Genomic DNA, 20,593 nt, shown 5'->3' on the forward strand with positions numbered 1-20,593 from the left:
GATCCGACGGCCTCTTCTGTCCTAAGGACACCTTTCCCCACTGTGATGGAGTAATGTTATATGCTAGTTATGGATTTGAAAGTTAAAAGTGTAAAGTCTTGCCGGGCGTGCTAGTGCATGCCTTTAATCCCAGCACTCAGGAGGCAGAGACAGGCGGATCTCTGTGAGTTCAAGGCCAGCCTTGTCTCCATAGCGAATCCAGGACAGCTGGGGCTACAGGGAGACCCTGTCTCAAAAAGACCAAAAATAATAAACAAACAAACAAATAAATAAATAAATAAATAAGTCTCAGCAAATCAGCAGGAAGTTTTGATAAACGCATGGACATTTTTTGGATGGGAGGACCAGGAAGGGAAGTCTATGGTTATGGCCACAGGGTGGAAAACGAGGCCAGATTTTTGTGACAGAAGGAGGAGGAGCCATGAATGCTTAGTTTGTGGAGTGGATGCTGAGGTGAGAGGAGCTGAGGATGACTCTGGGCTGCTGGCTTGCATCTCTGAAGATGGGCAACTGTAAAGGCTCCATAGCAGGATCCATAGGAAGGGGTATTATGGCTGCCAGTCCACATCTTCCTTAGAGCTGTCATAGGCCTTCTGAGGACAGCAGTAGCAATAGACAGAGCTATTGAAAGAAAGAGATAAGAGGGGCTGCACCCTCCTCTGACAACTGTTAGGAGCAGCAGGCAGAGGAAGACGATCTGACTTTGGGAAGAACTAGGACTAGTACTCCATCAGCTATGCTATCAGGCCCATGGAACCTATCAGACAGACTGTGGAGGCAAGGACTGCATTGGCCAAGAAGATATCACTGAGGCAGGGCATAAGATAGTAGGGAATGGTAGGGGATAATGCCAGCTGAGAGGCAGAAGGTCCAGGGTCCAGGAAAGGAAGAACCAAGCAGGTAAAGAGAAGCCTAAATCAGAATTTAGTTATCTTATCTCAAGACACCATGTAACTGCAACACTTTTGCTTGAGCTGCTCCAGCACTTCCTGTGGCCTGACCCAGAGGCAGCCAAAAGGAATTGTCAGGAATATTTATGCTCCTCGACAGAGTTTCCCTCCTATCTATGCACATACTGCTTAGTGAGAAAAATGAGCTGAAATGTCTCTTGGAGACAAGGGTCATTCAAGCCAGACTAGCTTAGAAGCCTACCAGTGCTCATAGATCCCAGTATAAGAGCACCTCATCCTACCAGCAGTGAGCTTATATCTAGAAGTATCTAGATAGAACAGTCTCTGGGGAAACTAACTCCTTGATATGTACTTCCCTACTGCTGACCAGACCAGGTGTCCTCAAGTGAGCCACTGAGCCTACAGATTGAAGAGGTGGTGTTGTCTAGAGGGACATATGAATATCACACAAAACATCATTCATCTCTCTCAGGACTGCTCCCCCCCTATACATTGGAAAATATGGCCTGTGGTGTGGTCTAGTAGTCTTCTTAGTCACACTAGGGTAGCTACCATGGGGCTCTCAAGGAGGCCTGGTCCAAGGAAGTCAGAACAAGATAGCATAGAGACAATAGCCGCTCCATACCCTCTCTTGTCCCACCCTGGCCAAGCAGCGGCTTGTGTTTCCTGCTCCACCATCAGCCATGCATGATTCAACTGAAGAGCACAAGTAGCTTATGTAGCTTCCCCAACATGAGGAGGCAGAGGGTTTGGCCCAATCAACTCCTGACATTATATACATCCACCTGGCAAGATGAGCCAATCAGACCCCCCAGAGGATATGCTCAGCCATTCTAAAGGTAGTCATGGTGAGGTTTACCTGGTGGTCCTAGGCAAGGGAGAGTGAGAGTTATGGTATTAAAGCAAGAACAAACACAATCACAAGGTCCAGGATGGTTCATCTCTTCCCGGGTACTTCTTTCCGGCCATTTAGGCTAGACTCCAAGCTTGACAAGAACACTGGCCTTGACAGCAGGCCTCTTTCTCCCTTCTGTTTGGCTCTGCCCAGTGCTAGAACCCTTTCCTGGAGCAAGGATAGTAGAGAGAATGGTCTCTACCTTGGCTTACCCTCAAACTTTCCAATGGATAAGAAGAGCATCTTTGAGCATCCTCACAAGTAGTCCCTAAGAGAGCTCAGGCCTAACCAGGGAAAATATGCAGACCAAAGGCTCTAGGACTTTGACAAGTAAATATCAACACCCATGGCTTGAGAGAAGAGGATTGAGTATGGATATCTGCAGGCTGGCTTGGAGCCTGGGCAGTAGGACATAGTCTGCTTCAATGTGAGAAAAGCCTCCAGGCCCATGGCCCTTCAATTGTTTTCCTTTGTTCAGAGTTGCAGATCCAGAACAGGATGGGGCCTCAGGATCTTCCTGCCTGATAAGTGAAGTAGGCATTTTTCATTAGGAACATGCTCACTATAGCTGGAAATGGGTATCCCAAGTCTGGAACCTTTCTGAAGGTATTGGTCAGACAGTAAGAGCCAACATTACCTCCACCTACTGTGACAATTAGTTCTCTGAGTGGAAGGACTGGGGCATGAGGCAGGAGCAAAAGAGGGAGTGTAGCCCCTCTGCAACACTGGTTGTTAAGGGCAGCCCATTGACTGCTGCAGATCCAGCTCTCTGTGCCTTTTCTTGCTCCCATGCCCCTCCCCCCACCACTAATCTAGGCCTTGGTCCCTCACCATAATTCAAGGGAGCATGCTTGGCCCTGCTCTCTTACCTCCACCAGATCGGGGGTTGGATTGAAGCCACATAAGTTGCACACCTGGAGCTTGCAGGTCGTGCAGGTGTTATAGTTGGCTGGGCCCTTGCTACCCACATTGAGCTCGGCTTGGCACAGTGGGCAGGTGGCCCTTTCCTTCGGCGTGATCTTTGGCTTGGCAGCAGCCTTGGATGCTGCCTGATGTTCTGCTCTGCCATGCTTTGTACTGGCTATTCCCCCAGTTTTCGCTAGGGCTCCCGACCCTGGTCCAGGACCTGTTCTAGCCCCAGGCTCAGTTTTGGCTCCAGGTGTTGGCCCAGACCCAGGCCCTGAGACTGGGGGTCTTGGGCCAGCCTCCTTGCTGGCATCACTGAAGACAATCTTGGGTGGCCCCTTGCTGGGGGAAGGCTGGCTCTGGGTTTCAGTCTCAGGCTGCACAGACATGAGGGTGCTCGCCTGGGTCAGCAATGATGCGCCAAGGCCGAAGAGCTTCCCTGTGAGACCCTCCTGGGTCTGTTCACCAGCACCAAGCCCAGACGGCACTGTGGTGGCACTTTTGCCCTGGGCCTCTCCTGCAGGTGGCCTGGGCTCAGCTGTGGAAGGCTTAGTGGAGAAAGGGGGTTGAGGAGATACCCTCCCCAGCTCTGGAGGGGCAGTTGCCTGGGTAGGGCCAGGTACTGAGGTGGCTCTGGCTGTCTCAGCCTGGCGGGGACCAGGCTGTTGTCCCCCTGGGCCCCGAGATCTCTCTTGTTCTGGCTTCCCCAGAGGCTGTTTGGCTGGGGAGTGGGCAGGAGACAGGGCTGGGGAGTGTAGCTGCTGCTGACTCTTGGAACGAGGTGCAGTGGTCATATCCATTCCCAGAGCCCTCTGCATCTGACAGTTCAGACAGAGCCACTCTTTCACCTGAGGAAAGAAGCAACACAGTTAGCAGTGTGACCAGGGTCATGGTGCTCAAAGTTCCATGGCAGCCAGGGTTGGCTTCTAGCACAAGCAGGGATACCAACCCATTCATGTAATAGTCATGTAATAAACATGTACTTTCCCTGAACCTGTACAGGGATGGACATATTATCTTGCCACACGGCCAATTAGAGTCCTCCAGGTCACCTAGGTGATAAATGAATAGCAGAACAGAGACACCTTTTCCTTTCCTTTTGGATTACTAGTCAGAAGTATGTGTCCTGGTAGTGGTCAGCAGCTTTCTCTCCCAAAATACAGGGAGATACTAAGAATGAAATCAACAGACAGCTCTAGGAGAGCCAAGAAAAGGAGTAGATCTGACAACAGCCTTTACTTCCCTGGATTTGGCTGTGCCTTAAGTCCATCCTTGGACTTTCAGCCACACAAGTCAATACTACAGGTTTGTTTTTCCAAATAAAGCCACTTATAAATTAGAGTATATCACATACGGATTCAAACACCTCTAAGTGGTCTCCTAATACACTAGAGAAACTTCACCATGAGCCAGCACAACCTTCCCCTCTGTCTGATCTCTTTTTCCTGCCACTTTTCCTTGGCTATCTCATTCCTGACACATTGGACCTCCTGCTCTCACAAGTGATTTTCAGAGCTCATGAAGCCTCAGGGCTACACTGGGTCTCTGCTGCTGTGGGTGACTTACCGGGTGGAGAGCCTAGCTCAGGCTTCCCACCCAATGGCCTTTCAAAAGCAGCACCCAAGGCTGGAGAGAACACTGCATTTTTGTGAGCACCCCCCTATGCCAAGCATCATAGAAGACATTTCATGGGTATTTTGTCCTCACAGCGGAGGAAACAAAGGCTGAAGTGATTTAGCAACATGCTCTTGTGGCCACCTGGCTAGCAAGTATTGCTATTGGCAAGAGCAGCTCTGACACATCTATTCACCTCCTGATCCCCAGCCTGGGTAACCTGGAGCCCAGTGCCTTCCGTGGTCCCACCTCTTCTGAAGGCCATTCAACTTTATGTTAGGCCAAGTTAGGGGTCTAGAAATCACCTCTGCAAACAGTGGAATACCCCTCTCCCCTAAAGACCAAGCCCAGCTCTAGAAACTCAAAACAGTGATGCTGAGGCAGTGAGGTATGAAGTCTAGTCCCAGTTGGGAACTGTACCTCACCCCTGTGCATTTGAAGATCCAAGGAAACTGTCTACATTGGGATAGAAGTAACAGAAAAAAATATTTCAGTCCCTGGTACATCCTCCTCTAGAAAGTTCCTTCTAGGTGGAGAGGGGCTTACTCTCATCAAAGTGGGAGTTCCCAGGAGCAGGCTGCCTCTGTACATCTTGAAAGGGACTCTCGGAAGAGATTTGCTTCCTTATGGGAGGGCCATCCTCTGCCCCATGGTGGCAGCCAACAAATCAGTTCCCGAGGTAGATACCTAGCCCATACTCAAGGTCTCATTCCTGTCATGACCTGAGGGAAGACTTCCTGGGATCTGGGAGGTAAGTTACCTGTCTTGAGACTTCAGAGTGACCCTGACATGTGTCTGGACTGGGCTAAACAAAGACACGTGGTAAAACTCCTGTACTTACCATTAACACCTTTCTTTCCCCAGCCCCCATCACCCAGGCTGTGCCACAGGCATCTCACCTAAAATAGAACTTCAAGAAATGGCTGAAACACCCCTCAGTGACTCATCTCCCAGATGGGTGCAGCTATTTCTATCCAGCTTCTTCCAGACAGTGGCAAGGAGCTTTGACCGCATTCTCTCCCAACCCCTCCCAGGCTCAGGCTTAGGAAGACAGACCTGGTTCATGAGGCCTCCTGAGGACCCTAGCAGAGGCAGCTCTCTGAACTCAGAAAGACTTCCCCTTCTGCCTCCAGTAGTTTGATGGGAGAGACATATCTTAGCCTTTCCTCCCTGCTCCAAGGTCCCTACCATGCCCATGCTATGAGACTAGAGAAAGATGAAGGTTGTACATCCCCACCCACCTATCCAACTAGTCAGGGTACACAGGGACAGTGCTGTGACAGACCCCCTGGGCCTCAGAACCAGTAGCAGTTGCAGCCATTCTTAGCAACATAGAGTGATGCCTCTCCTTCAGGAAGCTGAGCCCAGGAGGACCCTATGACTCTTAGATACCTTTTAAGCTGCTCACCAGAATTAGAAGGACTAACCTTCTACCAGTGTGACAGGAACTCCTTAGGGCCCTGATGTCCTGACATGGTACTTGCCCAGATGTGCAGGTCTCATGACTCATGTTCCAGGAGCCAGAGGTAGAGCTTGGGGTACTTTCTTGGGTTACTCTGAAGAAGATGACTCTGCCAGACACTGACTTTTATCAAGCTGACCCTTATTGCCAGCAGGGACCTCTGTGGAATCCCTGCACCCTAGCCCAGTGGGGGCCTGGGTGGCAGTAAGGAAGGGAAAGCTCTGTGTGGTATGCAGGCTGGAAGCAGCTTGGAAGAGGGGAAGCAGAAGCTCTAGAAATGTGACTTCCACAGGGGTCTTGCCCACTCAGCCAGGAGCATGCTGCAGATTTGCAAAGGCATGGTCCTGTGGGCTTTGTGGCTCTAAAAGGACTTTCTCCTGAAAGAGTCTTTCCTAAATGTTCCTTTACTCAAACTGTTCAGTGTGCAGAAGGGTAGCTAAGTAGTCCATCAAGACTTCAGAGGTTTGGGGACCAGGCAGCAGACTCTGTGAACCCTACATTGAATAAACAGCTGTGAACAATCTGTCTGCATGGCCACTCCCTGTTGCTCCTTCTACTGGTCTCTGAGGCAATGAGGGGAATAGGAGGTGTCCTTTATATCTTCCACATTAGTGGCCTGGGACCTACCACCCTGTGTGTCAGCTTCAGATGGGACCCAGCCATGTTTGACATATCTGGCCGTGCAGGATGTTCCTAGGGTGGAAATTTCTCATTGTCAAAAGACTGCCAGAAAGCTCTAATGGCCTCCAAATTAAAAGGTTCTCTTGCCACTCTGGTCCCCTATCCCTGCAACAAAGGAAGGCTGCAGATGTGCGCCACTTAGAGTTCCTTCCTGTGGAGAGCAGCTGCTTGCCTGCAAGCCCTGGGAGAATAGGCATTTGGTGTTGAATCACTCGACACTGACATCATGCTTGATACCGCATTCATGCTTTCCATTTTGGTACAAGTTTAAACATCAGAGAGGCAGCTCATAAAGGAGCATTCCCTGCTGCTACCAAAGCCAGAGGCTCCTGGGGCGACCCCATGCCAGTGTGACACCATGCTTTTCTCGGCTATGAGTCATTGGTTAGGTCTCAATAGGAGGTATAGCACACATATACATCCCATAATCCCTGGACAAGGAGAGGCCAGTTTCAGGCTGACCTTGATCCTCATATAGCAATGGAGAGATCACCTACTTCATCTAACACCCACTGTCCCACATCCACAAACAGTCTGTTTGCCTGTCAGCTGGCTGACCTCAGGCTTACAGAGTAGTAACCACAAAATCCAACAGGGAAGAATACATTGACTCAATAATGTATGGCCCACAGGAGAGGTCTGTGTCAATCCAGAGATCTGAAGACACCCCCAAATCTGAGGCTAGGGTTTGTGAAGGCAGAACTAACTATTCCACGAGGTGGGAAGGCTTCACTAGCCTAGAACTCCATAGAGGAAGAGACTATCCCCTTGCTGATCCCTAGGCACATCTGCTTCTGCACTGCCCCACATCCCTGGACTCCTTTCATATTACTCTGCACAGCCTCCTCACTCTCCCAGGCTGTGTGCTCTGCCCTCTCCTGCAGTCTCAGTGCCCAATCTCACTTTCCAGGAAAAGCTGCACTCCCTGGACTTGCCCAGCTCCTCTTTTTAAAATTCCCCTGGATCCTTAAGGCTCCCCAGGACTTCATATCCCTTTCTCTTCTTGAATTTTATTGCTTTCCAAGTATCTTCATCCTCCTGGCCTCTCCTCAAAAGTCCTTTGCTCTTGCCTCCTAGGCTTCCATTGAACTGACTCCCACAGTTACTGTAGACAATCTACAACCCCTAGTGGAGCTGACCCAGCTCTTCAAAGCTCACTAAATGGTGCATTTAAGCCCTGTAAATTTCATTACATGTATATTTTACCTAGAAAGAACCTTAAACACTGAATTGTACTTAATAGAAATGTTTGCTAAAATGATTAGTGTGAAATATACTGATACCTGCAACATACTTTGAAATCCAACAAAGAAATCAGATGAATGGAGAGATGGTCAGGCAGAGGGTCAGACAGGCAGACAGAAGAATGGATATGTGGTAAAACCAGAACAGCCCCGGGCTAATTACAGACACAAATAGTTGATTTGTAGGTGTTCCTTGTACAATTCTTTCAACTTTCTTCAGCCTTAAAATTTCTCATAGTACATATTGAGGAGGAAAAATTTGTCTGTTTGGTGTCACTTTACCATTAAGGCATCAAGAGTTTTTCTGATGGTCTCTTGGTGTCATTTAGTTGTTGGGTTGTAGGACTTGTATGTGCTGAATACCAGTTCCTTATTAGATATATTATTGGCAAATATTTTCTTTCTCCCATACTTTTTACTCTGCTGATCACATCTTTTGGTGGGGGGGGGATTTATTCTTATTTTACATGTATGGTGTATTACCTGCATATATGTAAGTGCAGCCATTTATGCAATGCCTACAAAGACCAGAAGAGGGCATCGGATCCTCTGGAATTGGAGTTACAAGGGGTTGTCTGCCACTATTGTGTTTGTTTTTTTGCTTCTTAGACAGGGTCTCTATGTAGCCCTGGCTGACCTGGAACTTGCTATGTAGATCAGGTTAGCTTTGATCTCACAGAGATCTGCCTGCCTCTGCTTCTTGAATGCTGGGAGTAAAGGTGTGCACCACCATACCTGGCTGGCCTTATATTTTCTTATGAGAGTTTTATAGTTTAGCTCTTGCATGTAGGTGTTGGTTCACTTTGGGTTGTTATATATGGCTTGTATAAGGGCCTAATTTAATTCTGTTGCATGCGGATACCCTGATTTCCCAGCACCATTTGTGTTTTCTCCATTGAAAGCTATTGATACTTCTTGACAACAATAATTTGAACTTTAGCTAGTTGTGTGAATCAATGGTACAACACACAGTACCTAGCAGTACAGGCCCTGGGTTGAGTCCCAGTACCATTACCAAAAATAATCATTTAAATACCTATGTGAAATTTGGGAAGTTTTTTGTTTCATTCTTTCTTTCTAGTTTGGGTTTTATTTTTTTCATTTTGAGACAGGTCTCTTATAATTTTTAAATTTTTATTTCAAGGGGCTGGAGAGATTACTTGGCTGTTAAGAGCATTTATGGCCCTTCTAGAGGACCCAAGTTCAGTTCCTAGCACAACTGCCTGTAACTCCAGCTTCAAGGGATCTGACACCCTTTTCTGCCCTCAATGGACACTCATATACATACATACACATAAATAAAAATAACAAAATAAAAAATATTTTGTAGCCACAGCTGGCCTGGAACTCATTCTCAGTCTGGCCTGTCTCACAGAGATTCACCTGCCTCTGCCTCCTGAGTATTAGGTATTAAAGACATGTGCCACCATGCCTAGCTTTACAATTTTTTAATGACCTATTTATTTATTTATTTTTATTTATTTATTTAGTGTGTATGTATTGTTTGTGTGTATGCATACATGCCTGTGCAGTACAGCTTACATGTGGAGATCAAAGGACACCTTGCAGGAGTTAGCACTCTTTTTCTACCAGCTGGGTCCCAGGGATTGAATTCAGGCCATCAGGCTTGGCAGCAAATACCTTTACCCACTGAGCCCCCTTGCTGGCCTTTTTCTCTGCCGTCTTTATTCCATTGTCTTCATTCTCTTTTTCCCTCAAATATAAAAATATGAATTTTAGGAATAAAATTCCATGTTTTCTTTTCTGGATTACTTTCACATTCATTCTCAGCTGGATGCATAGCTTTCTTTTATGGGCAGCAGCAACACTTCACAGCTCTGGCCTTGAAATAGCTCATGCTCCAGCACAGTAGTCTCTTCCTCATGCTCCAGCACAGTAGTCTCTTCCTCATGTCCCCAGTAGTTCTGGACTCCATCCTACAGGTCCAAGCAAGGTCCTGTCTTCTGAGAACACAGTCAGCCTGAGGCCTACTAACAGTAGGACTGGCTGCCTGTTAGAGCTGGTAGAAGCTCAGAGGGCATTTTCCTACTTACTGAAAGTGTTTTGTATCAAAGTGGCAAAATAAGGCAAACTGCCCAAGGACTAGATGACAGTGGCTAAAAGCCCCTTCCCCATCCCCAGGCTGCCTGGATATTACTTCCATTTTATTTGGGGTACTGGCCAGTAAGGAGGAGGCCACCTTTGCCTCTCTTCAGCTCATTGAAGATCCCATGTCCTTGTAACATCTGCTCCTCACTTCTATATGTCTGGCCCAAGTGGCAGTGTGGCCAGGAGGGGGTAGAGGAAAGGGGGCAAGGCTTCTGGCTACAGCAGAGGGTTCTGTGCTGAACTCACAGCACCACCCCCGGGCCATCTGGTGCCCTGGCCCTTGCCGGGAAGTTGTGGGATGCAGGCATTAGAGGGAGATGCTTAGAGCCACTGTGTGGGCTCCCTTCCTTCTCCACACCACCCACCTTAGGGAAGTGCCTAAGCTCAAGGTTTGGCTTCAGGGTAAGGGGGAGGGGAGGCAGCAAGTTAAACATCCTTGGCTTGGTGTCATCAAAGTCCAAGACTAGAATAGGCAAGGCCATGACCATGCTCCCTTTGTGGTAGTTTTCATCAAAATTTTTAAATTATTTATTTTATGTGTGTGCAAGCGTGTGAGCATAAGCATATCCCATGGTGCACATCTGGAGGCTAGTGGACAAATTCTCTCCACACAGATCCCAGATGCAGAACTCAAGTCCTCTGCTTGATGACAAGTGCCTTTATCTGCTGAACCATCTAATGAGCCCAGTAGTTTTCTCAGGGGGGCTTAGAAGTGAATCTAGAACAAGGGGTAGGGCAGGGGTAGATAAAGCTGATACAGGGTGGCTGCCCTCATGCTCCCCATGGGAACAGAATATGAGCCTGGCAAGTACAGGCCATGGCCTCCCTTTTGGAGGTGTTCAGGAGGACTTAGCTTATCTGGCTGGACATGCAGGTGTCCTGCCTGTACACTGCACTCACTCCTGGGATACTGCTCACAGGTCAAAGACAGACTTGTCTAGAAGAAGCCTGGGCCAGAATGTGCTACAGGGGCTGCTCTGAGTGGGCACAGAGGCTCCAAGGCAGACATAAGTGGGCTACACCAGTGTTCACATCCTCCTATAGCTCACTCCCATGCCTGCTGGCTATTGTGCCTCACCGTCCATCCTCTCTGCCCAGCAGCTACCTGCCCATACCTTGCCGTCTCCCCCAGACTATCAGAATAGACAAAGGCATTGTGTCCTCCTTTCTGTTGTAGAGGATTGTAGAGGCTGACCAGCTGAGTGGGCCCTGGGCATTAGCAAAGCCACTGAGGTCAGTTCTTGTATGCCTGCTTCCACTTTGAAGAAACCTGGTATTGAAGAAGTTTGTCCTAAACCTACACCTAGGAAGAGACGGGGAAGCCATTTCCCCACTTCCTCCCTATCCCCAGCAATGAATGCTAACATCTCTGGCCTATTGGTACATAGGCAGAGGGAGGTTTCCTGTGGGTGTAAGAACTGTGCTGACCCCAAAAGGAAACTCCTAACTTTTGCCATGGTTTTAGCAGGTGATATTCTTTACCTTCCCTAAAGAAGAGAAATCTAGGAAGAAATGGCCTTCTTCCAAGAGGAATGCCTGGTCCAGCCCCATTTATTACAGAAACAATCTCATTCTGAAGAAAAGTGAGGAGGCATGGGTGGGATTCCTTGGGAGAAAACTAGACAACAAGCCATTGTTTTGGAGTCCCCAGCTCTTTTGCTACAGAATGATTCAAAAATAAGCCAAGACTTCATAAAACTGTCACCCTGTCCATAAACAGAGCAAGTTCTGAGCTCTTCTTCCAATTTTCCATAGTGTTAAGGTGCTTCATAGATGACAAAACCCAGCAATATATGTGTCATGCCTCTGCTTCTACAGACCCTTGATATCTGGCCAACTTGGACATGGAAGGAAAGATACTTCTGTGTCTACATGAGGGTAGTAGCAGCCAGTATCCCTGGGGGCTAACAGAAGCTTGGGCCCACTGACTAGAAAAACAGTAATTCTAGATTTCAGACATTGCTTCTGGCCAAATGTGGCTGGCTGCTCTGCCTACAGTGTGATTCTCATCTCTGGACCTAATCTGTTCCTCTGCAGCACCTGCTAAAGTAGCAAGACCCTGATGCCAGGAGACACAAAAATAAAATCCCTGACTCATGGTGACCATCATCTAGTAGTGCCCAGTTCTGTTCTGTTCATTGGCTCCCATACTGCCTGATCATCATGATAGTTCAACTCCACCCCAATCTGCATGGTAACTTGAGTCTCACACCAACTACAAGCCTCTAGTCATGACATATAAGAGAAAGGTTACATTTTTTCATGGTCACATATCCAATACCCAAGAATAGGCCCTAAGATCCTCCATGTCATTTATGTGGCCCTCCTTCCTCTCTAGGACTGCTAGATCCCTCCCTCTGTCTACACTTCCTGCTAGTATGCCCTAAACATGGGATCTGGACTGGCAGGCTTCCTCAATCAAGACTTAGCATTACCACACCAGCAGTTCCAGGTATATTCTTTATCCCAGACAGGATCCCCATGACTCTTCCCTGTGGCTCCTGCCTTAGGCCATCTGAGCTGAGGTACACCCACCTGCCAACTGGGACACCAAAAAAGGAAGTGTATGGATGTCACTGAGTTTCCTGGAAAAAGCTACCCTTCCAGATGCCCCTACCACCCGACATAGTTGATTTCACAACTAGCCCCTTACACATGAACAGAATGTCAGGTCAGACAGAGGCTCAATCCTGGAAAAGCCTTCTTGGTGGACATAACATTGAGTTAGTGGTGTGCAGAATAGACATGATCTCCCAGGACAGATAAAACATCAGATATGTGAGCAAAACTTTGAAAGTCTTTTCTCATCACATAAAGGTATGATCAGAAAGGCGAATCTGCTCTTAGCAAATGAAAAAAGGACAGTGGCACTGTGATAATTATGATTTCCCACTCCTCAGGAAAAAGTGCCAAGGTTTAGTTTTCCTTGACAAGAACACTACAGAAAGCCAGCTGTAGAAAAGCAGAGATTCTGTCTGGAGGCCCCAGTAGAATAGAGCACCCACAGACATGAAATGGACCAGGTCAGTGTTCCTCAAATTGGGTGCCATAGAACAGCAGCACCTACCACTCTCTGTGAAAGCAAGTCTGGGAAAAGCTGCCAATGTAAACCTCTGTCTTAAAGCTCTGGATGCCCCTGAAGATGCAAAAGGCTCTGAGAAAGAACCTGATCTGTCCAACCCAGCATTCGTTTGAAGTATTTGGCAAAGAGGCTTGCTCTCCACCAAATACTGTGAATCTTCAGTAAGTTTGAGGCTCCCTTTCCTCCTGGCCCTGAGCCTCGGCTTCCACCCAGCACAGCAAGGCAGATGGACTGTGTGTCTACAAGGTCCTCCTACTCTGCTGTTTTTCCAGGCACAGCCAAAGGCTGGCTCCCTTCCTAACTCACTAAAGGTTCTGGGTATGAAGGAACCAGGAGGCTGAGGCTGCGGCACAGTGAGGACTGGGATACCTACCAGCAAGACTGGTACAACCATGTGTGGTTCTCCCTTGATCCTCACCCATCCCACCAAGGACTGCAGCACAAATGAACATCCCGGGGAGTATCAAACACAGAAGTTTCCAGAGGGGAGAGAGCAACAAAGGAGGAGGTGTCCCACAAAAGCATGGGCCACCCACCAAGCCTCCTTGCTCCTGTGAGATCAGGTACTTCTGGCTTCTAAATTGGTAGAATCCCATAGGTGAGCTTCTCTGGCCTCAATCACATTGTTCTTAATATTGAACAGCTAACACTTACTTAACTGATCAGTGCAGGGATGGGCCTGTTTCTAATCACAGATGCAATAATCACGAGCGTGCACGCCTCCTCAGGAAGCCTCCACACTCCAGGAGCAACTCCAAAAGCACTGAGTCATCGCCCCACACTAACAGCTCCTTCCTCAGAATCTCACACTTACCTCTCGAAAACCACACATCCCACACTCACCATACCTCATGGCATATATAGACCCTGACCTGTTAACAACTATTCTCACTTATCCCCTTCCCACATGGTCCAAACACCTCCAGCTGCTGATAATCACGGTGGCTGCCTGCAGTTAGCTATTCTCCACCTTGTCCAAGGCAGAGCCTTCTGAGGAGAAGCAGAGACTTTTATGAGTTACCCACAGGAGTACAAAGAAGCCAGAAAATCTACTCCGTTCATTTTAAAGGGCTGGCCCCAGCTTAGCCAACACATGGGAACACCAGCCCCCAGGTCACCAAAGGGAGCCTCCAAGAATTCTGCTAGGCATCCCACTTTAACACAAAGCATCCTCAAAAGAGCCAGGATGAGGCTGTGGACCAACAATCCTCTGAGCAGGGGAGGCTAAATTCATGGAAATGGCTACAATATAGCCTCTTGGTAGAAGTAGGTTGCTATTATCCTTGTGAATTCTTGGTTTCTATCACAAAATTGGGGAGCGCAGTCTAGTCCATCATCTCAGACCCCAGCTAACTGGAACTGAAACCCAGAGGGGAGCCATCCAGAGCCCTGCCAGAATGCAGATTCCTGACTCCCCTAAAAGCTTTCTCCCCTTACCAGTATCCCTTTCCAGGGCTCACAGTCAAGGAGAGAGGCAAGCCCAGGGCCAGGAAAACTAGATTCCCTTTGGAAGCATGGACCTCTCTGATGGAGTTACCACTGGGAGAAGTTGTCCATAAGATTCTTTGACCTCTCCAAGACCATTTTTTCAAGCCAAAATTGAACCAGATGAGAAAGCATCTTCTACTTGGGTGTCTTTCCAAGCTTTTAGGGTATAGGAATCTCTTAGAAGATCTGGGGCCAGGCCTTGTTTTCTGATACCACATCTTGGAGTGAGTACCACCACCACCACCCCCACCACTGGGAGGGCCAAGATGTTGGTTATGGAAAGATGTGGTTGAGGAAAATGGCCATAATCAGGGTTGGTAAAAAGAAGGGAAAGGAACCAGAAGAGACATGGTAATGAGGCAGTGGTTAAGTGGGTAAGGAGTAGTTACCTGGGTAAGATGAGGGTTGGGGTTGAACCCACACTGGTTGCAGACCTTGTTGTGACACTGGGTGCAGGTGTTGAAGTTTGGCTGGCTGGAAGTCGATGTGAGGTCTGAGGTCTTGCATATAGGACAAAGGGTACTGCTGGGAAGGGGAGCAATCTGGGGAACGGAGTAGGGGGATGTAGGGGTGCTGCCCCTGTCTGGTGACACCGAGGGGGACCGTCCTGATTGCTGCGTCCTGCTGTCTACCTGTAGTGTCCTGCGGGGACCATCAGCCTCCTGGCCTGATGGGCCTTGGGTCTTTGTCTCTCGGGGGCTTTCACGGCCAGGAGCAGTAGCAGAAGCTTGTTTTGGGGCTGGGGAAGCTGCTCTCTGGCTACCCAGGGGCTCCTTTGGGTCCAGTCTCTGAGAACTGCTGAAATGACATTGAAAATGACTGTTAGAGACACATCTTATAGAAGCAACTTGCAGAGATCTCTACCGACCTGGATGACCCTTCCAAGCCCCAGCACCACCCTCTTTCTCCTGCACAGCCATCATTTCCCGAACCCTGTGAAAAGCCCTCACAAGCATTGTCCTCTGGAACCCTTGGCACCAGGCCACATGGCAGAATCATGACTGTCCTCTCTCATATCCTGATAAAGAACAGATTCTAGTTAGTAAGTCTAACAGTAGGTCTGGAGGTAGGACAGCATTGTTCTTTTGTTTATTTGTTCGTGACAGACTCTCCTGTAGCTCAGGCTCACCAGATAGCCAAGGATGAGTTTAAACTTTCAATGTTCCTGCTGTTGTGAGGTTGTCTCACCAGAGAAGACCACTCCGACACAGAGAGTTACCAAAATAAAGTCTTTCTAGCTGGTCAGCAACTACACTGGACATTAAATCCCAAGTACAGTCCTGAGCCTTTCTCAGGATAGGCTTTTATACAGAAAAACCACATCATTGTCCACTCAGGGGTGGAAAGCCCCTCCCCAACAGTTTCTCATGGCTCAGGGGTGGAAAAGTTCTCAACAGTTTCTTCCTGCAAGTGCAAGCCAAGCAGAGCAGAATGGGAAGTACAGAAGCCCAAAACAAGCAGTTAGCAAGAGCAACCAGGTATACAGTGATCTTTTCTTCAAACCCACACCCTGGTGCAACTGGGCCCACTTGAGCCAACTGCCTCTTGGTTACAATTGCTGGGAGCAGCTAGGGTTATAACATGGAGTAGCTATGGTCAGTTCTGAGGTGCCTCATCACACTGCCTCCCTCCACCTCTAGAGTTCTGGGATTAGAGGTATGTACCACCATGCCTGATTTATGTGGTGCTAGGGATCAAACCCAGGGCATTGTGCATGCCAGGCAAACACTGTAGCAATTGAACTACATCCTCAGCCCAGGAATGGCACTTTAAAATATTTTTATTTATTATTTTTATTTTATGTATATGAGTGTATTGTCTGCATGTATGTAAGTGTACCCATGTCATGCAATGCCCATGGAGGTCAGAAGAGGGCATCAGATTCCCCTGGAACTGGAGTTTGAGATTGTTGTTAGCTAAGATATGGATGCTGGGAATTGAACCCGGGTCCTCTGCTAGAGTAGCCAATGCTCTTAATCGCTGAGCCATTTCTTCATCACAGGAACTGCACTTTCAAAAAGCCCCAAGGTGATGTCAATACCCTGCTCTTCCTATTCACAAGGGAACTTTCCTTCTAACAGCCCTCTGTCAAGCCTGATGACCAAGTCTAAAAGATGGCGGAAGCTTTATTCTTTCAGGCTGGGTGGGATTTGAGATACAGTCCTTGAAAGACCACTAAAGAAAGCCCAATATGCCTGATGCCATGACCACCCAATATGGCCCTGATGCAGAGGAGCCAGCAGAGTTGGGTAGATACATGAGATAAAAAACATTCAGGCCAAAATTCAATCCCCTGTATTCTTTCTCCTTTGGATCAATTTAAATTTGTTTCTGCCCGTTTTATTTTCCTCTTTTCCACTCTGAAAGAGGGAGAACACAAAAAGTCAAAGACAATACGTCCTATTGCCTCACAGAACTTTTGTACTTGTTTTGTCTCTATTCATTTGGGTGGCTGCTGACTGCCAGGGCATAGAGCAGGTTTTGCTGAGAAACATTGGTAAGGCCCCTGCACTGACCCTACTGCTCCAGTGCCCCTAATCCTCCCCTCAACTGAAGGCCATCTGCTAGCCAGAAAACTTCAGGAGCCAGAAAATTTCAGGAGCTGGTAGGATGTCCTATAATTATCAATTTCCAAGGCGAAATAAAGACTTCATGGAGCCCCACCCCAAGACACTCGGCAGTCTTTCCACCCTTTTGAGAAACAGGGGGTGAGAAATTGAGGGAGCCTCAATTGGGGAATTTCCTCTATTGGACTGGCCTGTGGCCATATCCATGGGGCATCTTCTTGATTCTTGAGTGATGTGGGAGGGCCCAGCCCACTGTGGGTGGTGCCACCCCTGGGCAAGTGGGCCTGTGTTGCATAAGAAAGCAGGCTGAGCAGGGGCCAGGGGAGCAATTCAGTAAGCAGAGTTCCTCCATGGCCTGTGCTCCAGCTCCTGCTTCCAAGTTCCTGCCCTGAGTTCCTACCTTGGGCTCCCAGATGAACTGTGACCTGGGAGATGTAAGATAAACAAACCCTTTCCTCCCCAAGTTGGTAGTGGTCAGAATGAAGAAACAAACTAGGACAAGCCAGGTGCGACACATGCATCTGTAATCCCAGCAATCCCAGTGCTGGGGAGACAGAGACTAGTGGACCTCTGGAGCTGGCTGGCCAGTGAGCCTAGCCAATGAGCTCCAGGTTCAGTGAGGGACCTTGTATCAAAAAGCTAGGTAGCTGTGAGATTGAGGCCAGCTTGGACTACATAGTGAGTTCCAGGTCATCTGGGGCTGCAGAGAGAACCCGTCTCAAAAATAGTAAATAAATAAATAAATAAATAAATAAATAAATAAATAAATAAGTAAATGTAGAGAGCAATTTTGAAAGATACCCAAGGTTGATTTCTGGCCTCCACTCGACCAAAAAAAAAAAAACACAAAAAAACATTTCTTTCATCAACCAACAATACATACCAGGTCATCCAGTCACAGATCTGCCCCTTTCTTCTTCAGTGAGACAGCTAGTTTGGGCCTAACCCCTCTGGGTCATCTTTGCTATCAACTGTGAGGCCTGGAAGAGAGGTGGCCACACTCAAAACTTGGCTTCTCTAGGGCCTTTCAGCAGAACAATTTCAGGGTCTTCTAAAGAAATATTTCCTCTTGTGGTTCAATTTGTAGTTTCACTTTTCACTGGAATTATTTATGGATAAAATTTAAAAGCAACCCCTGAAAGTTAATCAGAAGGTACTGATAGCCTTTATAACATGAACACTGTAACAGGCTGTGGCCCCTTCCCCAGGCTATGCAAGGTCTTCTGAGTAATTTAGCAATTTCTAGTATATTTATGTTGTCTGGTGACAGGCAATCTTCTGTGTACATGGGGACTTTTTTTCTTTTTTATCTTTTTTTTTTTTTTTTTTTGACAGGGTCTCCCTAGTCCCAATCCACCTGGAAGTCACTATGTGGACCAGGCTGGCCTCATCTCACAGAGAGCTTCCTGCCTTTGCATCCCAAGGGCTGGGATTAAAGGCCCATTCCACCACACCCAGCCTTTTTCATTAAAATATTTATTTTATGCCTGCTTGTAAGCATACTACATGCGGGCAATACTCACAGAAGCCAGAAGAGGGCATTGGACTTCCTGGAACTGGAGTTAATTGTGGGTGTTAGTTACTATGTGAGTGTTGGGAACTGAACCTGGATCCTCTGGAAGAGCAGTCAGTGCTCTAAACAGCTGAGCCATCTTTCCAGCCCGGCCCCCTCTTTTTTTTTTTTTTTTTTTTTAAAAAAAAGACAGGGTCTCACACAGTAGTTCAGGCTGGCTTGGAACTCACTATGTAGACCATACTGGCCTCAAATTCATGGCTCTGTCTCCCACTATGATTAAAGGTATGAAGCACCATGCTCTGGCTCACAGTGAGTCTTAAATTAAATGTTGTATCACAATTTATTCTTTCTTTAGACACTTTATCCAGATCCAAGGCCTGTCACAAACCGAATGCTTAATTTGAACTTTTTTGAACAGATGAACTACAGGCTCAGAATAACAAAATGGACTCAAATATTTTAGAGCTCAGGGAGCATACCAAGTGCTTGGCGTGGCACTCACCTCTTTCCTGGATGATTTCATGCCGGACCCAACTACAGAAAACAATACTGGGGTCTGCCTACACAGCTGACCGAACCCCAGCTCCATTACCTGATCCATGATCTGCTGACAATCGTGGTGGTGCTGATTGAGCCCTCACCAAAAGCTACCTGTCCCATGCTAAGTCCTCTAAGTGTCAGAGCAAATTCAAGACATAGGAGTAATGCTCCCCACTTTCCACATGAGGAAGCTGCTGTACATACGTGTCAAGGAAGTTCTGCAGGCAGGGCATTCATGACTCACAAGTAGCAGGATCCCAGTCCACACCCTTAGCCAGTGTTCCACACTATTTTCCCAGGGGAACACACTATGGCTGGAGAGGGGTGGGAAGCACTGCAATTTAGGGTCTCTGGATTCTTTTTTATCAAAGAGGATCTAGAAAAAGGTCTCTGACTATTTTACTCCCAGGATCCAGCACTATGTTCACACTGAGTGGATACTCAATAGTCATATGAAAATGAACAGAGCTGGGCGTGGTGGCACTGGAGAGGGGTGGGAAGCACTGAAATTTAGGGTCTCTGAATTCTTTTTGTCAAAGAGGATCTAGGAAAAGGTCTCTGACAGTTTTGCTTCCTACTTCATACCCAGGATCCAGCACCATGTTCACACTGAGTGGACACTCAATATGCATATAAAAATGAACAGAGCCAGGCATGGTGGCGCACACCTTTAATCCCAGCACTCGGGAGGCAGAGGCAGGCGGATCTCTGGGAGTTCGAGGCCCGTCTGGTCTCCATAGCAAATCCAGGCCAGCTGGGGCTACAGGGAGACCCTGTCTCAAAAAGACCAAAAAAAAAAAAAAAAAAAAAGAACACAGCTGGGCGTGGTGGCACACGCCTTTAATCCCAGCACTTGGGAGGCAGAGACAGGTGGATCTTTGTGAGTTTGAGGCCAGCTTGGCCTACATAGTGAGTTCCAGGACAGCTGGGGCTATAAGGAGATCCTGTCTCAAAAAGACCAAAAAAAAAAAGAACAGATGGTGAGCACAGGAAGAAAGGCCCAGTTAGGACAGTGACATTGTCCAGTTAGGACTAGTTCACATGGAGCTTGCTCAGCAACTGAGACTCACAGAAGAAAAAAAGATTCCAATAACAGGTATTCATTCGATCATTCTTTTAATCATTCACATTTACTGACCCTTGGATTTATTCCAAGTCCTTTGACCTGGTTATGATCCTATAGGTGTGTCCTGCCTGCTATGGACACCAGGCAGCTAGCTGCACATGGCAAGGTTCGCTATGTATGCAGCTCAACACAAAACTGTACACTTAAAATATTTTATGAGATTTCTTTTTGTGATTTTTTTTTTGATAACTTGATTGAGCAGTTCTTGTGTGTGAACTGTTTCTACGGCAACATGATGTCGCAATGTCAGAAGGTTGGACATGCCTGGAAGGACTCATGAGTTCTTACGATGCAAGTCAGGTCTCCAGGTGTTCATCATACTGTTATTCTTTACATATATACAAATTTTTAAAAAGTCTTCTTGTATTCTTTATATACACCTACTCAATATTTAATCAAAATGAATTTTTTAAAAAGCAAATCAGACAGGGATCCAATCTTCTGGAAGCCTC

General features: G+C 47.5%; 1 protein-coding gene across 1 annotated transcript in view; it reads right to left on the reverse strand.

Annotated features, from left to right (window-relative positions):
- Bsn (bassoon presynaptic cytomatrix protein) overlaps nt 1-19,135 on the reverse strand; it is a 49,287-nt gene extending 30,152 nt beyond the window's left edge. Inside the window, exons 1-3 of the mRNA XM_008853268.1 lie at nt 19,068-19,135; nt 14,782-15,190; nt 2,676-3,560 (exon numbers count right to left, since the gene is read on the reverse strand). Of these exons, the coding sequence (XP_008851490.1) occupies nt 2,676-3,560; nt 14,782-15,190; nt 19,068-19,135 (1,362 nt within the window). The remainder of the gene's footprint in view (nt 1-2,675; nt 3,561-14,781; nt 15,191-19,067) is intronic.
- Between the last annotated feature and the right edge of the window lie 1,458 nt (nt 19,136-20,593).

The sequence above is a fragment of the Nannospalax galili genome, unplaced genomic scaffold, assembly GCF_000622305.1.
Source record: "Nannospalax galili isolate Female #2095 unplaced genomic scaffold, S.galili_v1.0 scaffold786, whole genome shotgun sequence".
Taxonomy (NCBI): Eukaryota; Metazoa; Chordata; class Mammalia; order Rodentia; family Spalacidae; genus Nannospalax; species Nannospalax galili.